We start from the raw sequence: 19,486 nt of genomic DNA on the forward strand, positions 1-19,486 counted from the left end.
ATGGCTAGTGCTGTGGGATGGGGGAGGGGCCACCGTAGCACCCGCTGCTAGTTGAGAAGAGCGATTCCTGCTTTCATGTCAGAGTCTGCAAAAGTCTCCAATAACTGAATTAAACCTCACTAGATTTCTCACTAGGCTACAGATAGTCCCATTATAATGTGTTTATGAGCGAGGGCAAACAGGTAATAACTGAATGTATGGGAAACACTTTTGGTTGTACATGACTCCAATGTACCTACTAAGTATGGTTTTTATTGAAAGAGTTGCTCAACAAAACAATTAGGTTCCAACAATAAGGTCAGATCAAAGTAAACAAATCTTTTAAATGATCTATGAAGAAAGAACATGTCATAACTTAATTAGTAATGTATCCCCCCCCCCCCAAAAAACAGCAACCAATTACTTGAACTAATCATGACGTGTCAATTAGGAACATGTTGCTTTCAGTGAAATGGGATATTTCCTTACTTGTAGTGCATGTACAAATCTCTCAAATGGTCAATATTTAACAGTTGGCCGGGTTTCAAGTCGGCTGTCTGGGGTCAGCTGAGGCTTTAAAGATTAGGCAAAATATTAAAATAAATCTCTAAATCTGTTCTCAATCCTGCTCGTGTCGCATGTACTGTGAAGGCCAACTTTGCCCGAGCGCGAAGACTGCACATGCAGAACCTAAACTGCAGCTCAGGCTTCATGACAATCACTTTCAATCCACCATGGATGGACGGTAGATTATCTACTGTTGTTAAATACTATTAACACTGATCATCAAAGAAAGTGATTAACTGATTACAATTGCAAGTGAGACAGTCATAGGAGAGGTAGAAATGCATAATTCTAGCTTTGTGGCTTTCAGATAGTTTCTCACTTTTAAATGCTGCATGTGTTCAGTATATACTGTAAACACAAATACATTTTGTGACACACAAGACACAAGATCAAGTGCTAGCGTACTGTATATACTCGAGGGTGATTAAGTGATCTGGACAAAAGCAGGTTTTCCTTGTTTTGCCACAACGCTATCAAAAGACGTAGGAGTTCTCTCAACAAGCGGGTGAGTCTGTCACAGAATAAGAGCGATAAGATAATCAATGCATGGATAAAGCCATATAAAAGTGACTGTTGTGATACGCTGTGCTCACATGTGTTGAATAAACAAAGCCAGCACGTCCTCTCCAAAAGAGCGCAAGTTTGTGGGATTTTGTCTCGTTAAGGAGTGACTTTAGACGCCCTACACCTCGGATACTACACTATCACCAACGGGTTTCGAAAGGTTGAACTACTGCGTGATGAAGGGGACAACTCAAGCCAAAGGGCTAATTTGCCTTGAGACGAAGGACGCAAAGAGCGACAGCAAAAGGGAGAGAGCCTGGCAAAATGTGCGAAGGAGGAATTACTAGGTTGTTCAGTTGCGAAGAAGAGGGCGATTTTAGTGGTTTTAGTTCCCAGGAGATTGATGAAGACGGCGATGAATGACTATTCTGGTAGGCTACTGTTTAACTAGCCACATTACTGTTCAGCACAGTTTAACTAGCCGTATTACACGCACTGTTCGGCACTGTATGGAAAAAAGCACTTAATTAAAAGTTTACATAAACTTTCTGTGTAACATCTTTCTATGTACTAAATATCCCATGTTACGACGTGGACAGCTGCAATAAGCTCTATAGTCTGGATATTACAGTAAACGTATAATGAATACTCAATATGCTAATAATTATATGTTTTCCATTTCTATAGTAGGAGGTATACCATTTCGACTTAGAAGTAGCTCCATTACAGAAAAGAGGTGTGCACCCCTGCACTGGCAGAACACAGTTTTTTACATGGAAATACAATTGTCTTCACCAAATACCTCCATGGTGAGACTAGCTTTTAAATGTTTGTGTTCTCAGGCTCTGAAACACTTTGTAAACAAAACAACCAGTTTTCAGTTGAAAAAAAAATAAGCCTCTCTAAACATCCATTAAGAGTTCAAGTATTATGGTTTTCTGGCATTAGAACAATCAAGAACAAATAAACCATTGTTTCTCATGACCTAGAAGGACCACGGAGGCCAATTCCAAATATAGGTTAGTCGTTACTTCTAATAATTAAAGCGTTGGTGGCGTTAGGGCGCACACAGGCAATCAATCAAGCTTCATATTTACTGGGAAAAATGGAGGGGGTTGTTAATTGATTATTGATTCGCTTGTAAGGGGGAACAAATTACCCTGGGAGAGCTGACCTTCCAAACACGAGGATCACCAGCTAAACCTGGCAAAGAAGATTCCAGTTTCAGGCAGACTCATCAGTTTACAAAAGGGGGGTGAATGTGGGGGGTTGAGTCCAAGTGCACAAGGACCAATTGTTTACCGAAGATGAGTGTAGGCCTCCACTCACTCCGCCGACTATTCCACCCCTCCCCACCTCGGTCCTCCACATCATCACTGCAGAGTCACAAACAATGAACAGAGAGGCAGGAGAGGACACAGTGGAGCTCTCTCGTCCAGCTCTTTCACAGTCTTGCCAGACTAAATGCCAGCACAGCTCAGCTTAGCAGCAAGAGGGGGGGTTCACAGCTCACCCAAGGCACTGGGATCTGGAAGGATCCTGTAAAGAGCATTTATAAAACAGTCCATTTCAAAGACAACTGCAGAGAAGAATAGGAGGCGCAGCAAAGCCAAACTCTTAATCATAACTTTCCAACTTGTGCCTCAGCACTTCTGACCAATCCTTACTAGTACACTGCATGTGCTCCAATTTAGGTCAAGGCTTAACAAAAGCCTCAAAGCCACATTGGAGGGTCGGTGTGTTACAGTAGCTGAAAGCACAAATTGGCAGCCACCCTGCACCGTGGAGAGATTTAGAGGAGCTGCCATACTGGCCTGGGATATTCAAGACCGTTGCCATGCTGGCAGGACTCTTTGAGGCCTTTGTGTTCCCTTGTAGGCTCTTTTAACTTCACAAGGAGGCTGACACCTGCTCGGGGCCAAGGGGTTCCCAGTAATGCACTGGTGACTGCGCACAGATTTTGGGTGGCTGCCCACTCAGGGCAAGGAGGATCGACATTGGGTAGGGGTAGGATAAGCTCTGCTTCTTCCCACTCCTTTTCGGACATGTTGAAGTATGCATGAATTGAAAATAAATTAAACCATTACTATGGGGTTTTGGGGAACAAGGCTAAGACTAATTGGAGGAAAGACCTCAAATCGTAAGCCACACCAAGTGATCCAAAACAATAAGTCTGATATGACATTGATATGATATTTCAGTAGTGTAGTTTCACTACCAATAACTCCTAAAATTTAAATACTTTACTGACCCGAACATAAAATGATATTTTTTCTTTGGAAAACAGTCTGAAAAAGACCGGTTGTCGCTTCTGACATATTTTCTCAAATATATTTATCATTTTTGCATACCACTTTGCTGTAATTTTAACATTGGTCCATGTCTTTGGTCAGTGTAGTATGCAAGGCTGAGTGCTTAATGGAGTGCAGTCTTGAAAAATATATTTTAGAAGCTTTTCCTAATAGCGGAATATAAAAATAACCAACATATTTACGCAGAAGACAGCATTCTGTTTTGGAACGTTTGAGTCTCGTTATGTAATATGTCATGAAAGCTGTCCTTAATTTAGCCATTTGATTTGATCTTTTTCTTCCATATCTTGTCCAGACCAGAGTACTTGGCAGAATTACCAAAGAACAGAGGAGGCGTGATGAAGCAAATTTGAAGATAATGGTGATCCATGAAGCAGAGCCAAACAACTGTTAAGCAGGGAAACAATTAACAAAATATGATGAATGGTTGGAAACATTTGCACGGTGGACGAGTGGTTAGCATGTTGGCCACATAGTCAGGAGATTGGGGCTGTCCATAGGTATGAATGCGAGGGTGAATGTTTGTCTATATGTGCCCTGTGATTGGCTGGCAACCAGTCCAGGGTGCACCTCGCCTTACGCCCGAAGTCAGCTGGGATAGGCTCCAGCATATCCACTACCCTAAGGAGGATAAGCCGCATAGAAAATGGATGGATGGGAAACTTTTTTTTTTTTTAAGTACCTCATCTCTCCTGTCACATGAGTGATGAAATTTGTATACCCCTGCACAATCAAAGTTGTCTTGTCCCATAAGACAAGATAGCCTTCCCACATTTCTAATGCAGTGCAGACAAGAAGCTCCACATGAGGCATTGGAGTGCTGGAGACGGATGTGAGCAAGTCAGGACATTCAGTGCCTGCCAAACCTCTCAATGCACTTGCTGGCTCATGCTTCGATGCATCGACATCAATGCACAGAGATGCTCTTCTTCTTGCTAATCATTTTATTTCCGGATAGAATGCCACTAAGCCTAACCGTGCATTCAAATAGTTGGGGTGAACCTAGTGCTCCACTGTTGCTGAAGGCATGCATGTAGTGGCAGATGGATTAACAAACTCAAAGCATGGTTTATGAGTGGGATTAGAAAAATCAACTACTGATTCACATATGGCTGTCCTCCACTTATCTGACCCCTGGGGTGGGGTTTCGTGCAATGTGACATCATAAGAACTTGGGATCTGCTTTCGGATCCAATACAGATTCGACTCAACTCTTGGTAAAAGGGGCGTTGTATCTTTTTTACATTACTGTAAATACCTTTTGTGGGGCCCCCTACGGGTTGTGCTCAAAATGTTTTGGAAGACATGCTAGCATACAGCAGCGTTTACCATGCACTTGTTTAGATTTGACGCTACCTGTTCACCCTTGCTCATAAACACATTATAATGGGACTGTCTGTGTAACTCCAAGAAAGAAAATTTAAATTAGCCTTCTATTTGGTGTATTTATGAAGCCTTGAAAGCAGAAGAAAGTTAGGTATAGGGCTATGTTCACACTGCATGGTATGGTGCCCAATTCGGATTTTTGTTAAAGTCCAATCTTTTATGCGGCTGTTCACAATACCAAAAAAAATCTGACTTGTAAATGTGAACACAAAGCGTCCGGGAAGTGATGCGCATGCACAAAAGCACAAGGTCATGCTTTTCAGCATGTTTATGGAAGTAAACATTGCCTCTCTTTGGCACGTTTGTGGCTATTTACACTCACAAGCTTGTGATATTAAAAAAAAAAATGCAAGTGACACAAGAAATTTTACTTGTAGTTCTGTTGTGCTTTTTTTTTTTTTACACTCACTTTTTTGTCTCCCACGTTATTCCTCTCTACTACAGCATTACAATTACATGCAAATGCATCATGGTGAATTATGCAAATAAGATGACGACATCATTACGCACACCCCACCCCAACATTGAGCTGTGTGAGAAATATCAAGTCTGCTTTGGGGTTTAATGACAGCGCCACCATTTGGGGTATTTGTCAGAAAAATAACAGCACAGGCAACACAGTAACGGGCATGTTTTGACAAATTTACAGCAATTTACACAATTTAATTTACACAAACCTATACATACAGTCATGACTGGATTGAAGGTGTTCAAAACCGGTACTGTTGGCTCACTTGCGAGTGGGCTTGAAACTAAATAGTGATGGTGGGCAGATTTGGGGATTAAATGTGGGTTTGGCTATAAATAAGGCAGTGTATGCAATACTGTAAACTAAGGGAGGGTCAAATCCCTCATGGAAGACCACATGGGGACCAAAGAGCCTTAAAAATGTAGACAGCTTTCAGGTTCCCCACAGCATGATGAACTGATTCTGTCAGTTCAGCCGAGGCTTTAACAATCTCTCCGTCTGGGCTTAACTGCCGGCATTACAACTCCAGCTGGCAATCATTTGTCGTGTATGATTATTGAAGCTTCCAGTGCAGTGGCTGCAGGTGGATAATGGGTGAGTTTTTTTTAGGGAGGAGGAGGAAGGATGGTTTCAAGGACAGCCTTGTCTCAATTACACATTTAACAGTGCAAGTAATGTGCAGCTCATAAAGGATCTCCTAAACGCAGTGGCATGACCTCCGGTGGATGGCTAGCAAATGACAGATGACACAGCAGTCTAAATGCATTACCCTGTGGAACATCGCTAGATGACAGATGGAGGCGGAAGTTGACTTTTTTTTTATTTAAAAAAAAGCCTGATTAAGGACTGACCGCATGATTAAAAACATTCAAATCCACATCTCCACTCAAGCACTTGTAATGGCCAACCACTTGGACATACAGTCATGGAAAAAATGATTAGACCACCCTTGTTTCTGCAGTTTATTGATCCATTTTAATGCCTGATACAGCTAAAAGGTATATTTGTTTGGACAAATATGATGATTAACAAATATAGCTCATAAGAGTTTAATTTAAGAGCTGATGTCTAGCAACTTCCATGGTTTTCTTGATAATAACCAAAATCACTTAAGTTCTTACATGAATAGCTATAGCATTGTACTGCCAAAAAATGTAACTCTTATGAGCTATTTTTGTTGTCATTGTTATATTTGTCCAAACAAAGGTACCTTTAGTTGTATCAGGCATTAAAATGAACATGAAACTGAAGAAACAAGAGTGGTCTACAAATTTTTTCTACTAACTGTAACCTATTTCTGGTTATATTAAAAAAGTGTGGCTTGACTATCAAGATGAGGATATGAGCTTGTGTGAAGGAAACACTATACATGGGATGTCAAATGGAAGCCCTCCTATATAATTACTAGCTTTAGGGCCATGGCGGAGCGAGCATGTCAACCTAAAGTGGCCACAGCAAAGGCAAATGAGGGGTCAGGTCCTGCAAAAGGGTATATTTAGTATGCCGACGGCGAGCTTTCTTTAAAAAACAACACGCCCTTTCTTTGAGTCACGTGGATGAGGAAGATCTGGAAAACTTAAGAGAGTAAACATATGGGCGAGAGATGGGAGCGGACTGCATTGGGCAGTTGAGGATTTCTGTGTGGAAAGTGCTTCTGTAGTTGTAAAAATATCACCATACTATTTGTTTCAAATAGTATGAAATATTAAAGAACTTTAAAAAAAAAAAAAAAAAAAAAGTCATATTATGAGAAACAAAACAAGTAATAAAGTTGTAATTTTTGGAAATTAGGTTGGGGAAAGTTATATTACAAGAATGAAGTACAAATATTATGGGAATAAAGTCATAACTACCAGAAGAAAATTTACAGGAGGAACGTTGAAATAGTTGCAAAAAAACAACAAAAAAACAGCAGAAATGAAAAGAACAGCTGTAATTATACAAGAATAAGTTGCAATCGAATAAAAAAAAAAATCATAATGTTACGAGAATAAACTTGGAATATTATGGGGAAAAATTTGAGTATACACCTCGCTGTGATCCTTTGGCGAGTTTCCATTAGCCGCCAGCCGTGCTTCCGAGCCAGCCTGCTTTCTTGTTTTGTTTCATATTTTCATTTTTGTGTTGCGTCGCTCCCAGTGAGCATTACGCTCACAAACCCAACCCAATGTAACAGAGAGGGGACTTTTGCATTTCAAATTCAAAGATTTCACATCTGAACCATATAAATGTTTATGACAAGCAGCGCAAGCTCAAGGGTGTAATCTGCCTATGTCACATGGAAGCCACCATTCACAGACAAGTCATTCACTTGATGTTGTTTCCCTGAGGCTACAGTAATGGCAGCCAGGCCTCGGCATAGTACGGCAGTCTATTTTGGTAAGCCGTGAAAGCCCAGCTGGAGGCTTTGCGGGCTACAATGTAAGACTGGTAGTCTGATCTGTGGTGATGTTTTTTTGTCCAAAAAGTCCTGCACAATTAATTGCAAAAGAAAGGGTTTCAGATCAACCCTCCCACCCGTCACGGGCCACTTCAAAGAAACAAAAATGATTCTACATCTCCTTCTTCCTCCTTTTTATTGGCACTCCCTTCACTCCATGCTTGTCTCTCTCGGCCGTCTTCTGTGGGCAACAATTTCGTGGTGGCAATTCTAGCCGGCATTGGACAAATACCTCCTTTGGAGTTGTTTGTGTGAAAACTCACTACATCGCCCACAGGCTGCCACAGCACCATGAGGGTGTCCTCTTGAATTTGGCAATCCAGAAATGGGGGAGGTGGGGGGGAAACCACTTCCTTCACAGAGCACGGGGATAAACAACACAAAAGACAAGCACAACACTTCTCATGACATGTTCGGATTGGGAACATAAGTAGGCAAGATAGGGAAAAGTGGATCAGGGGAGGGAAAGTCCAACATTCCATTGGTTGTACTCGAAAGATCACCGAGCAGAAATCAGGCATCATTGAACCATTCTTTAAAGCCTTCTTAATGAGAGGATTTAGAGGATATAAAAGATGCTCTCTAATGCACTTCCTGTTTCAAGTCTCTAACGGTACCCTAAGCCCCGTGTCCACCAAATGGTCCGGTTCGGCACACTTTTTATTGCATTTTCATTGAAAAGGGTCCCAAAAAATAAAACCCAACTCACTATTCAGTAGCACTTTGTTGGGAAATCAGGTAGTGGGACGCAATGCTTGTGGCGCCAAACACTTTCCTGTTGAGAGGCACTTTAAACACACTGCATTCTATCGTATTGCGGCAATTGTCTTGAATTCATCAGCAATTCACGTCATCTCGCTGGTCAAGGTTTACTGATCCAAGCTGTGCTGTGCACTGAACCGTCGCGCTTGGTAGAAACAGGCTCTACGTTAAAACAAAGTAAGTTCTGTTGAACTTTAGATTTGTAAGTCCACCTTCTTAATGTCTTCACATTTATGTTAATTTTTGTTTAATGATCTGGTAAGGCTGATTGTATTAAGCCACCAAGTACATGATAGGGGTCACTGAGGTGATCACTGGAAACGTTTCCCATTGTACCAGGACTTACCAGGACAGTATAGTGCATAAATAGTTGCACAATGCTGTGTCAAGTGAATTCATCAATATGTAGTAAGCTATCATGCAGCATCAGGTCCTCTCTCATAGGAGGCATTGGCAAATGGTTAAAAGGCCAAAGCAAAGCAAAGCAAACATGGAAGCTGTTCATAACATTTCAATTTTGACCACACAAACCAAGAGGAGGCAATGATGAAGATGCAAACCAATGAAAGAGCACCAAAGAAAAGCATAATCACATCAAAGTTGGTTTGGCCAGGTGTGGTCATGCGAGAGAGGAAAAAAAACAAGAACGAAGAGCAAAGCCCCAAGGTGATTACAGAACCAAAGGAAGGAAAAGGTGGCGGGGGGTTGGGAAGGGTCGGGCTGAGCATGCAGCATTCATGTTGGCACGTGCAAGCCCAGGAGCAGCTCGGCCATGGGCTGCACTGCAAAAACCAAAAAAATGGGGAGGACGGAGATGGAGGAGTAAAGTTTCTGACCTGTGGCTCCTTACAAGACGCGATGCTCTTCCTCTGGAGAGAATTATAAAATCCTCAAGCTAGGGGTAAGGGGGAGAAGAAAGAGATCAGACAGGAGCGTTATGAAGGGTGAGCCTTTGGACGAGTGGGCAATATCTAATGGATAAAATCATCAATCTGTGAAAATATCACATATTCATATCACATTCACCACTTAAAAACACACAAGGTACAATTCTGGGAACCAATGTTGTATTCCTTGTAAACTGACTTTTTATAACCAAGGTTAAAGTTAAAGGTGTGTAAACAAAACAATTAACGCCCTTGTGTGAATACCACTTGGAGGAACACAAAGTCTTTATAACAAGAAGTGGTGGTTGTTGGCGCAATGTCCTTGTCTGACCACTGTGTATGTTTGTGGGCACATGTCAAATATTGTGTAACATCATATTACTGTATAAGCAACACGCATTTAAAACATATAAAATACCAGCAAAGATAAATGACAATCTCACATAATGACCACATTACCTTAAATCCAGTACATTACATGCTGTAATTATAGCCGGGGCTATGGACACCACATCTTTAGGCCATAACTGACCAATTAAAAGCTATTTTTATACTATTTCATATTAATATGCATGAGTTTCAAACAAACAGTTGAGTCGCAACATTTTAAAGCGCATGCAGAGGTACTGTAGATGAAGCCGCTGAATGCTGACCACTCATGATTTCATGACTTCAAATACAGCCACAGTGTTTCATTAGCGAACCAGGCAGTTATTTGTTTTTTAGACCCTGCACCCACCAAATATAGGAGACGGTGGTTAATTGAAAAGAGGCATTAATTGGAGCGTTTACAGTAAGCAGCTGCCATACCTCCGATTTAGATCAAAACGTAATACCACGTGCATCATTACAAAATCTGAAGAGCAAAAAAAGGGGAGAGAATTAGAAGCAGAAAATATTGACAGATGGTTGGGCCTCCATTCACGACTCTTTCCAGTCTGTTCCATCAGACCGCTTCTCTTGAGCCAGAAGAAAACCCTTACAAACGGCCCTGAATACATTCTCCTTGCACAAGTACACCGGCTTTATTCCCTACAGTTCAACCACTTTGAAAACACAGGCTTAGATATTTGCCCTTCCTTGGCTTCACTCTGGGTCAATTTGCACTGGTGTGTCATTAATCATGGAATTAGGACGTAAGAAAAACAAGTGGCGCGAAAGTTACATAAAACACATAAAAAGAACTGAATTCAGGTCACTGAAAATACCAAGATTTGTGAGTAGGGGTGTCACGAGGCGCAAAACGAGACGGACAAGACTGGGTCTACAAGAACGAGAACAGATGAGATTTTAATAAAACTTTTAAGAAAAGTACAATAGGAAAATAAACAAACAAATAAATAAATAAACATAAACATCTACAACATATTGCAATCTACTAATTTAATTTCTAGTTACACTCTGCTGCACTCTGTGTGTATGCTACCGGCCCCGCCTCCACCCACCAAGACAGACTGTATGACTGACAAAAGGGCTTATTCCATTCATGCTGTTGTTCTATGGAACAAACACGCCCAGTTGCTGAAACAAATCCCTCTCTTCCTGCCTGTTTGAAGGCCAGAGACAAGGTCGGCAAAATTGCCAAGTTCATTTTCATTTATTGTGTGATTAATTGATTTATTTATTATCATCCCAGTCCGCGTGCCTAGTTTTTTTCTCAACAAAAAAGTCTTGTCACGTTTTAATCTGGCAAGATCTTGTGACAAGAGATCTTGTGACACCTTGTGGCGTTACATGCTAGAATGTTCTTGCTGGGATGAGTTGGAGGGAAAAGGTCAGATTACACGGTGGTAGATAACCACAATATATTCCACTGTATACCTACACTACAGTTGTTCCACAAACAATAAGCATCCAATACCACAGTCAGCTTAAATTTAACCGTCTTTTGAATGGCACTGAATCTATCTAGTTGACCTTGTTTTAAAGGAAAACTACACTTTTTTTAAATTTTTGCCCATCATTCCACAATCCTTATGTGAGACATGAACACACGGCTCTTTTCAGTGCGTTCTAAAGATATAAAAACGGCGCTAAGTATGCACGTAATGAGAATCACCTACTCCGCTTATATAGCCTTCTGAGAAAAAAAACTCCGAAAAGCACCAACAACGCTCCATAATGTGACGTGTGTATTAACCAAGCTACAGCGCCACACCAGCGAGCTAGCTACCAGCTGGCTACCAGCTTCACCACACACCTGCCAAAAAGGTAACACTAAATATTGGAGCTGCCGCTACTGCTGCGGTGTTATTATTTCTGAGTTTGGAAAAGTTAATGCTAGGTGTAGGCGTTCGTTTCTATGTTGCTATGTGAAATCAATGCGTCCAAGAAGGAAGTCCGGGTAATGGTTAAAAGGACCAAAATACGGCAAAATACTGTAAGTATTGCATGTTATCATGAATGGACCTGTTACTACATGGTCACAGCATGTAGCAATATATAAAACCTTGTTGGAGGGTTTCTTTTTAATAGCAGTCTTTGTAGGCGGCATAGGTGTGTCCCATTACGTGCAGTAATGAGCTGCCTCTTTTTAATGTATTTTTATACCTTTAGAATGCATAGAAAAGAGAAAGACGTGTGTTCATGGCTTACATAAGGATTGTGGATAACAGGCAAAATTTTAAAAAGTATATTACCACAAGAGATCAAGGTCAAGAGCCATGCAAGCTAGCTGATGAGTCAGCTATCCAACGCAGCCTTTCAGTGTCCACGAGGTATCACTTCAGACTTCTCTCCATTGTTTAGTCGCACACAAAGCCCCCAAACATGGATGCAAGCAAGCACAAACAAACGATACAGCACATCCCTGCCTCTTACTCTCCTCTGACAGCATCAATTGAGACGAGGGAGATGATGACATGTGCCGAAGATTGATGGGCTTTGGGTCAAAGGCTACATCCCCTTGGACATCGTTAGGAAGCATTCGGACTTTGTTTCCTGTTCAGCTCCCACAAACACAGTGACAGCTGATACAGGGTTTTTTTTTCCTGTGCACCCACGATTCCGAGGATGCCACGCCTTTGTAAGTCATTCAAGGGCGGGTGTCATGGTGGGGTGCGACTTTCAGGGTGCCCCGTAACCACGACCTTGGTGACACAGAGGTCTGGAGAGGGCTCAGAGAGGAAGTGGGGATGTCATGGGTGATGAGTGGACTTGAATAAGGAGTGGCCAAAGCTGGCCTTTTGGAGACTTTTCGGTCCCAAACAAATTTCCCACTTCAGAAAATCAGTCAATAGTAAACATAGTGATGGATGAGCTATTGAGGTCATGCTAGTGTGACATCTAATTTCCTCACAATGCTCACAAGTTGCTCCTTTATCATGGTCATTGTGAAATAGGAGTGCACAAACCTATTTTGAGCCAATATAAGGAATTATGACATCATACCAATAAATCTGATAAAATAAAAAATACATACTGTAGCTCCGATAACCATTTAAAAAAAAAAAACTCCAACGAGGCAAGATTACCCATACTGTGCTGTAGGTGGATTAGCGTGAGCAAATCAAACGCTCCTTTTCTGTGACGTGCTGCAAGTGGCCTGTCCTAACTTTCCCTGAGCTCACTTGTAAACAAACATGGTGTCGATCGCTTCTTCTCGCTTCTCACTGTTTCAGAGAAAGACATTTCGCCAAATGTTCTAAATGTTCTGCAAACATTCTGCAATGAGGGAAAAAAAACATGCAGCTTCAACACATCAAACCTTACCAGCTACCTGAAACGCCAGCATCGCTACGACGCTTCTACCTATCACCACAGCGTTTTAAAAGTGCAAAGAAGTTTGCCATAAATGACCTGAAGGCTAAAACAATGGGATTTCATCATGGAAATGATGGCGCTGGATGACCAGCCCTTTAACATCGTTGAAAATACCCCTTGAAGCAATGGTTTTCACTTCTGGGCCGCCGCTCCTTTTTTTATGTTTTAATAGTAGTGATGTCATGATATTTTGTAAGAACAGGTGCCATTTGTCAAATTCCAAATTTGGTTGAATGGTTGAAACCTCCAGGTGTGCACAAACTACAGTTAAATCTGAATTTTAAAAAACACGAGATATAAAAAGTTATCAGCACACTGTAGTTGCTCACTCATGCACATTTAGCTTTTTTACCCCCATTATGGCTTCTCGAAAAACCAACATGTGGGACATTGACTCATGTAGTAACAAAGCAAAGATATACAGTTAACCAAGATTCCCTGGAACCATGCAGTGCTTCCAGTAAAGCCCCCGCCCCCGCCATAACACATTCTTCTCTTTGCAATTCAGCCGCCCCATCTCTAAACATCAACGGTGCCTGACAGCGCTGTCAGCGTGCGTCACTACAGGTGGGGAGGGAAGGAAACTGATAGGGACAGAAGAGGGCAAGTTTTGGTTTGGAGAGACGTTCTTCCAGCCTGTGAATTCCCACACTGGTTGGTGAACGAAAAGACAAAAGAATGAGCAGGAATGAACAGTAGACATATTGAACAACAAAAGACCAGTTGCGAAAGGAAACGTACTGTAATTGTATGGTGTGAAGGAAGAACGCATTTTTGCCATCTTGCTATTGTTTTCGCATTCTTTCCCCTAGTTCAGAATGCACAAATGCAGACAAAAATAAAAACTACATTCTGTCTCTTTCATCTTCACTCTTCTCCTCCTGAACCGCTGCACACAAAAAGGGTGACCGCTGTCAAAACACGCACACCCACTATGTTGCCTGTGCTATTATTTTCCTGACAAGTACACCATATGGTGGCGCTGTTATTAAACCCCAAAGTTTGACCCCATAAGGATGGCCTTGAAATTTCTCAAAATCTTAAACTGTACAAAATGCACTGTAACTTTAGTGCGAATCACCACAGAATGCGCCTTCAGGGGACTAACAAGCACATGTCTGTAAAATTTGAGCAAGATTGGTTGGAAATTTGCCATCAAGCAAAATGCCTGTGCCACTTACCAATCCACTGGCCATAAGTCATTGACCACTTGTCCAATGATGAGAAAACTTTGAGGACATCTGTATTGCATGCATGGTAACGTGTCTTCCAAACAATTTTGGGGATGGGACGGGACATGACCGCAGATCGGAATTTGATGGGAAAACTTGGTTGCCGAAAGTACTGAACTTGTGTCCACAGGCTAGTTCGAATGTGGGAATACCGACTGGAATGCATGTGTCTGACAGGAATGTGCACTGGTATCCCACAATGAGCAAATGTTTGCTTGGAGAAAATAAAGGCACATTTGTTTGCATGTTAGAAAGAAAATCAGTCGCAATGCTCTTCTTTCTTTTATATGAATCCTAAGTAGTCCGACGTTGAGGGGATGCTTTGTCCGCCATCACTGTCAGGAAGGGAGGAGCGGGGGAGACCTCCTCCAACTTTTCCCCTCACTTCCTTTTGGCATAACATTTATCATTCTTCGCCAGGGGACAATCATCTAACAACATGGACTAGCAACTGCCGCACAATAAAACAACGGGCTCCTCCCCCTCCTTTTTGCTCTTTCTGGTTGCCCGGATACCTTTCATCCAGGGTGGACAGCTCGTCAACATCATCATCACTTACTTAGAAACTCCCAACCTTCACTTCATTTTGATTCGGCCCAGGGGATCCTGAATGAAATACTGACGAAAGATTTGTTTAAGGCGGTTTTTCTTGTTGGTTATAGCTAACCCCCTGAAACCTCATATCTATAACCTGGTATCATATTTTCTGTGTTTTGTCATGTTATGGTTTTAAAGAACCGATTGAACAAAAAATGTCTATATTTTTCACACTTGTAAATTAAACTGCATAAGATAGGCGTAAACTGTTTGTGTTTGGACCAAATAAGTTGACTGTTATTCACGTAGCGCGTCGACACAGACAAAGGTAGTCTCAGAGAGGCGACCAACAATTTGCAGTCATGCTGTTATGATGTACAGTCATCCCTCCCTATATCACGGTTTTAATATCGCTCCCTCACTACATTGTGTTTTTTTTTAAACATAATTAATAAATTTTTGTTGTTTTGTGTTTGACTATGGCCGATTATTAGTAAAAAAAAAAAATAAATAAAATATCGAAAGACAAGTTATATGTAGTAGTATTCTGGTCACTAGGTATCTTTTATGTTATGAGACATGACGTTAGATTAAATTACCTTTCACACTGCATGGAGACTGGCTACTGAGCCAGCAGAGCCGAGCCGACATGCCATGGCTGAGATCAAATGAAAAAAATTCACCTCTCATTCTGTTTGGAAGTGCTAAGTTTTTTTGCTTCTTTGTCCTTCTTCCCCACTCAGTTTGAAACAATTTCTTAAGTTTAGAATAAGTAAATTGGAGAGGCTAACTAATTAGCTCACTAGCTTGCAATTCTAGCGGCGGCCGTTTGTTATGTCCTTGCAGTGATTCCGTAGCCTGCGCAATGTGATGTAAACAAAGAATAATACCAATGTAACAGTAACTATTGGGGTGTTATTTCATGGTTACAGGGCTCTAATAATGTTAAAACCCGTATTTAGAAAGACAAACAGGTTTTCTGTGCTCCAACTACAAAAATATTCAGTTTATTTATATTGAATCCTACGTCATAAACAGGCTCTAGGGACATATTGTATATTACTGTTAGAAAATCATTTAAAAGTCAATTTTTCATAATAGGGGAGCAAACAGTTGTTTGTGGTGTGTAAAACCGTTACAGAAAATGAGAGGGTTATGGCAATATACTTTCTCGACATGATAAAACAGATTTTGGTAGTGCTGGTGAGGCTGCCTCACATTTTCAGCTACATAATAGGACCGACCTTATTTGGCCCTTGCAGTGTTTCTATGTATCCTTTTCAGCTGGCTGGCCTCTTATTCCGCTTATTATGAGTGCTGATTATTTTGCTTACTGCGCCCAAATTCTCCAATCGTGAAAACCCCACACGGAGTGTTGGAGTTGACAAAAGAGACAAAAGAAGAGTGAAGAGAACTTGTCAAAACGAAAAAGATGAGGGAATTACAAGTGCAATAGAGAAGATGTAGTGTAACAAAGCCTCAAAGGCCTTTAGCTTGCTGTTTTGTCAGGGAAATAAAAAGGCAGCAATGCAGCACAGTGAAGGAAAAAAATGCATATCTATCTCAATGCAAATGTCATACATCTTCAGGGGGTCAACAACAGACTATAGACCCCCCTCACCACCACCACAACACACTTACCCTTCTGTGCAATGACCCACCCCCCCTCTGCACTGAAACATTCAGAGTAAGACTTCCCAGAGAACACAATCTTGCAGAGTGGAGTGTTATCGCTTGAGACACGGCAGCAACACTGCATCGCTGTCTTAAAAATCCACAATCAATAAACAAGCCGGCACTTTCCACGAACATGTGTGAGGAGGATACTGTATACCACTTACTTATCGGTCATGGCGTCGGCTAGCGTGTACTGGTTCATTAAAACTGCTTTTCAGTTCCCCTTGCACAGTTTAAAAAGGTAGAGGATCAGGTCCAGCCAGTCTGCAATAAACAGAAATAATGCAAGTTAGTTTGAAGAAAGAAAAAAAACAAAACACTGCAAACTTTTCCTAATGCTAACGTCCTAACTAATTCCTTCTATTGAGATTGGTAATATACACAAAATACCAAGCGGGCTATGGTGCAACTTTGCAGACATGCTTCAGTGGCTCACAATTGTCCTAACGAGGCCTACTCCCCGAGACGTTCTGTGGGATACTGTTGCCATAGCGACCGAGGCAGTCGCTCAACCCCACAAGACAGCTAGCTAACATAAACAGAGTGCAGAGTAAATCCTCGAGGTGGCGAGCAAACAGTACAATTTCAATCAAAGAACACACAGGGTGGCCGAGCAGAGATCCGTTAACCAATGCCGAACTAGAAAAGAAATGTATGACTACAAAATGGGAGCCCTGGAATCATTCAATATTTGGAAACATAGGTCAGCAGTTTGGGTTTTGTTCAGCAGCAGTAAAAAGGTGCTTTACAGCTCTATGTTTCCTTAAAACATACCATAATTGGCTATTATTAGACAGCTTTAGCACCTACCAGAATTGTGTGAATATAAATGGCTTCCTATACAGAAATGATATATACAAGGCGTAGGGGTGTCATGGGATCGAGATAAAAAAGCAAGGAGATTTCTCATTCGGGGAAAAGCTGTCTCGCGAGAACAGAACCGCCAGAAGCCAATCAGACTGAACTATGGCATTTATGGCATCAGGCATTTATTCGGTAATAAATGCAAGCGGTCAACAAAGGGGAAGTATCCGCCACACAGGCGGGCGGGAGTGGCTCTCCACCTCCGTACCACCATGCAATGCGGGTCTGAAAGCTGCATAAACCCTTCCACAATACAACCCAAACCCTGACCAGTGACAGAGCCGAGAAGGCAGAGCTTGGACACACTCCTCCATCGCCTGATGCATGGGTGTCCAACGTGTGGGGCAGGGGCCATCTATGGATGCGGGTCATTGCAGAAACAAAATTGAAAACTCCAGCAAAAGTGAAAAAATTGAGCAAAAAGGCATAATGTAGCTTAAAAAAAAAGCTAAAATGTAACTAGTAAAACATAGGCTTGTTTTTAAATATATGAATAACTTTATTATAAATTGTTTTTATTATAAATATCACAGGACAGCTGGACAGCCCTGATGTAAATAGACAAAGGCTGCCATTGTTCAACTACAAGGTAAAACTATTCATGCTGACAGAATTCTTGAAAATGTTCAAGAAATGCTGCAAACGTTTGACAGTACTAACTGATGATTTTTTGACTTATGTGCGTAAGTCAGACTTTGTTCAGCAAAACTATGCTTTTATTGTCAATCACCTGCTGAAAACCTTGTCCAATGTTGTCTTCAATTTATTTTATTTTTTTAACAAATTGTGGGTTCTTGTCTTGACAATGTTTCGAGTGAATAATGTGGAAGATTAAAAGGACAGTTCTGGCGTTTGTGGTTGTCATTGGTTGCTTAGCTCCAAACTTTCAACACACACAAGCAGAATTTCATTATGTTAAAAAGTCAAAATCGGATGATGACATTTTAATGAGACACATCCTATGTCCCGACAAGCTGATGGGTGATATCCAAAATCTGGCATTAGCTCTCATCTTATCTATCTGCCTTTAAGAGATTACAATAGCCACATCAGATTCCTAGATTATACGCTATAATGCGCGAACGCATTGGAATAACACAGATTGTGATCTGCCAAAGTGGGATTTAGGTCCACTGTAAGAAGATAAATGTTGGGATACCAATTTTCACCCCTTCCTGCTGACGTAGTCAAGCACTGGAAACTAGAAAAGAGCTTTTGAGTCATGTTTTACAACATTATTTTAAAAAGGACATTAAGTACATAATCCAAAAGAGATTAACATAACCAAAAAGGAGGGTAGGATGGGTCCCACCCAGTGCTAGCAGTTTTTAAACCAAGCAGCCTTCACCTATGAAAAACCATATCATGCAGACATTTTGTGTGCAAGCGCTGATGTTCCAGTGCATTTGACACCCCTGTCCGTGTCATTTATTTCATGATGAACCAGCAGCTTGTTAACCTGTCATCTATGTCTTCATCTGACCGGCTTTTAATAACCGTAACCATGACGAGTTTAGTTCCACTTCCTTTGGTACCACATTTGATGTCTTTATGGGGAAAAAGGAAGCACACTGTAGTGGTGGTTACTCCCTACACTGGAACTGACGTGCGCCGCATTTTTCTTTGTTGCCGAAAAGGTCAGCATCAGCGTGTTGCAGCCATTCTGCAGAAACAATCTTGCCTTCAGACACTCACTTTGAGCAAAGCATAATCACCAATTGCACTTTACCTTTAATTCTCAGGTGTCCAACTATGGAAAGAAAGTTTTATTTATTAGTTTATTTATTTATTTTTTTAAATGGGAGAGCACTACTTTACTGCAACCAGCAGGAGCACTGTTGATTCAGTCAGCTATGGGAGCTGGCACCACCAAAGCACTGGCATCAAAACAGGAGTTCAGAACACTCGTCGAGTAATCGCTTTCAACACAACAGGGCTGGTGCATGGCAGAATACCCTTACAGTTGATTTATGCTCCTGCGTCTTCTATCTCAACTTGCTCCTCGCCTGCTGTCGTTATGTGACAAATCTAACCTCATGCCGTGTCAACATGGACCGCAAGGGCTGTGATTGGTCGGATTTTAGTACATCATTACCAGTGTTTACATA

The 19,486-nt window shown here is 41.4% G+C and overlaps 1 protein-coding gene across 7 annotated transcripts in view; it reads right to left on the reverse strand.

Moving 5' to 3' along the window:
- sema4d (sema domain, immunoglobulin domain (Ig), transmembrane domain (TM) and short cytoplasmic domain, (semaphorin) 4D) overlaps nucleotides 1-19,486 on the reverse strand; it is a 41,035-nt gene that overhangs the window by 13,073 nt on the left and 8,476 nt on the right. For 2 of the 7 annotated variants that reach the window (XM_054756961.1, XM_054756962.1), the window contains exons 2-3: nucleotides 16,679-16,778; nucleotides 9,256-9,314 (exon numbers count right to left, since the gene is read on the reverse strand). Coding sequence is in view for 2 of the 7 variants with exons in the window: in XM_054756959.1 (XP_054612934.1) it covers nucleotides 16,679-16,716 (38 nt within the window). In the remaining 5 variants the exon portion in view is untranslated. The other 5 variants (XM_054756959.1, XM_054756960.1, XM_054756963.1 and 2 more) reach the window with 4 other exon arrangements.

Source organism: Dunckerocampus dactyliophorus, chromosome 17 (assembly GCF_027744805.1).
Source record: "Dunckerocampus dactyliophorus isolate RoL2022-P2 chromosome 17, RoL_Ddac_1.1, whole genome shotgun sequence".
Classification (NCBI taxonomy): domain Eukaryota; kingdom Metazoa; phylum Chordata; class Actinopteri; order Syngnathiformes; family Syngnathidae; genus Dunckerocampus; species Dunckerocampus dactyliophorus.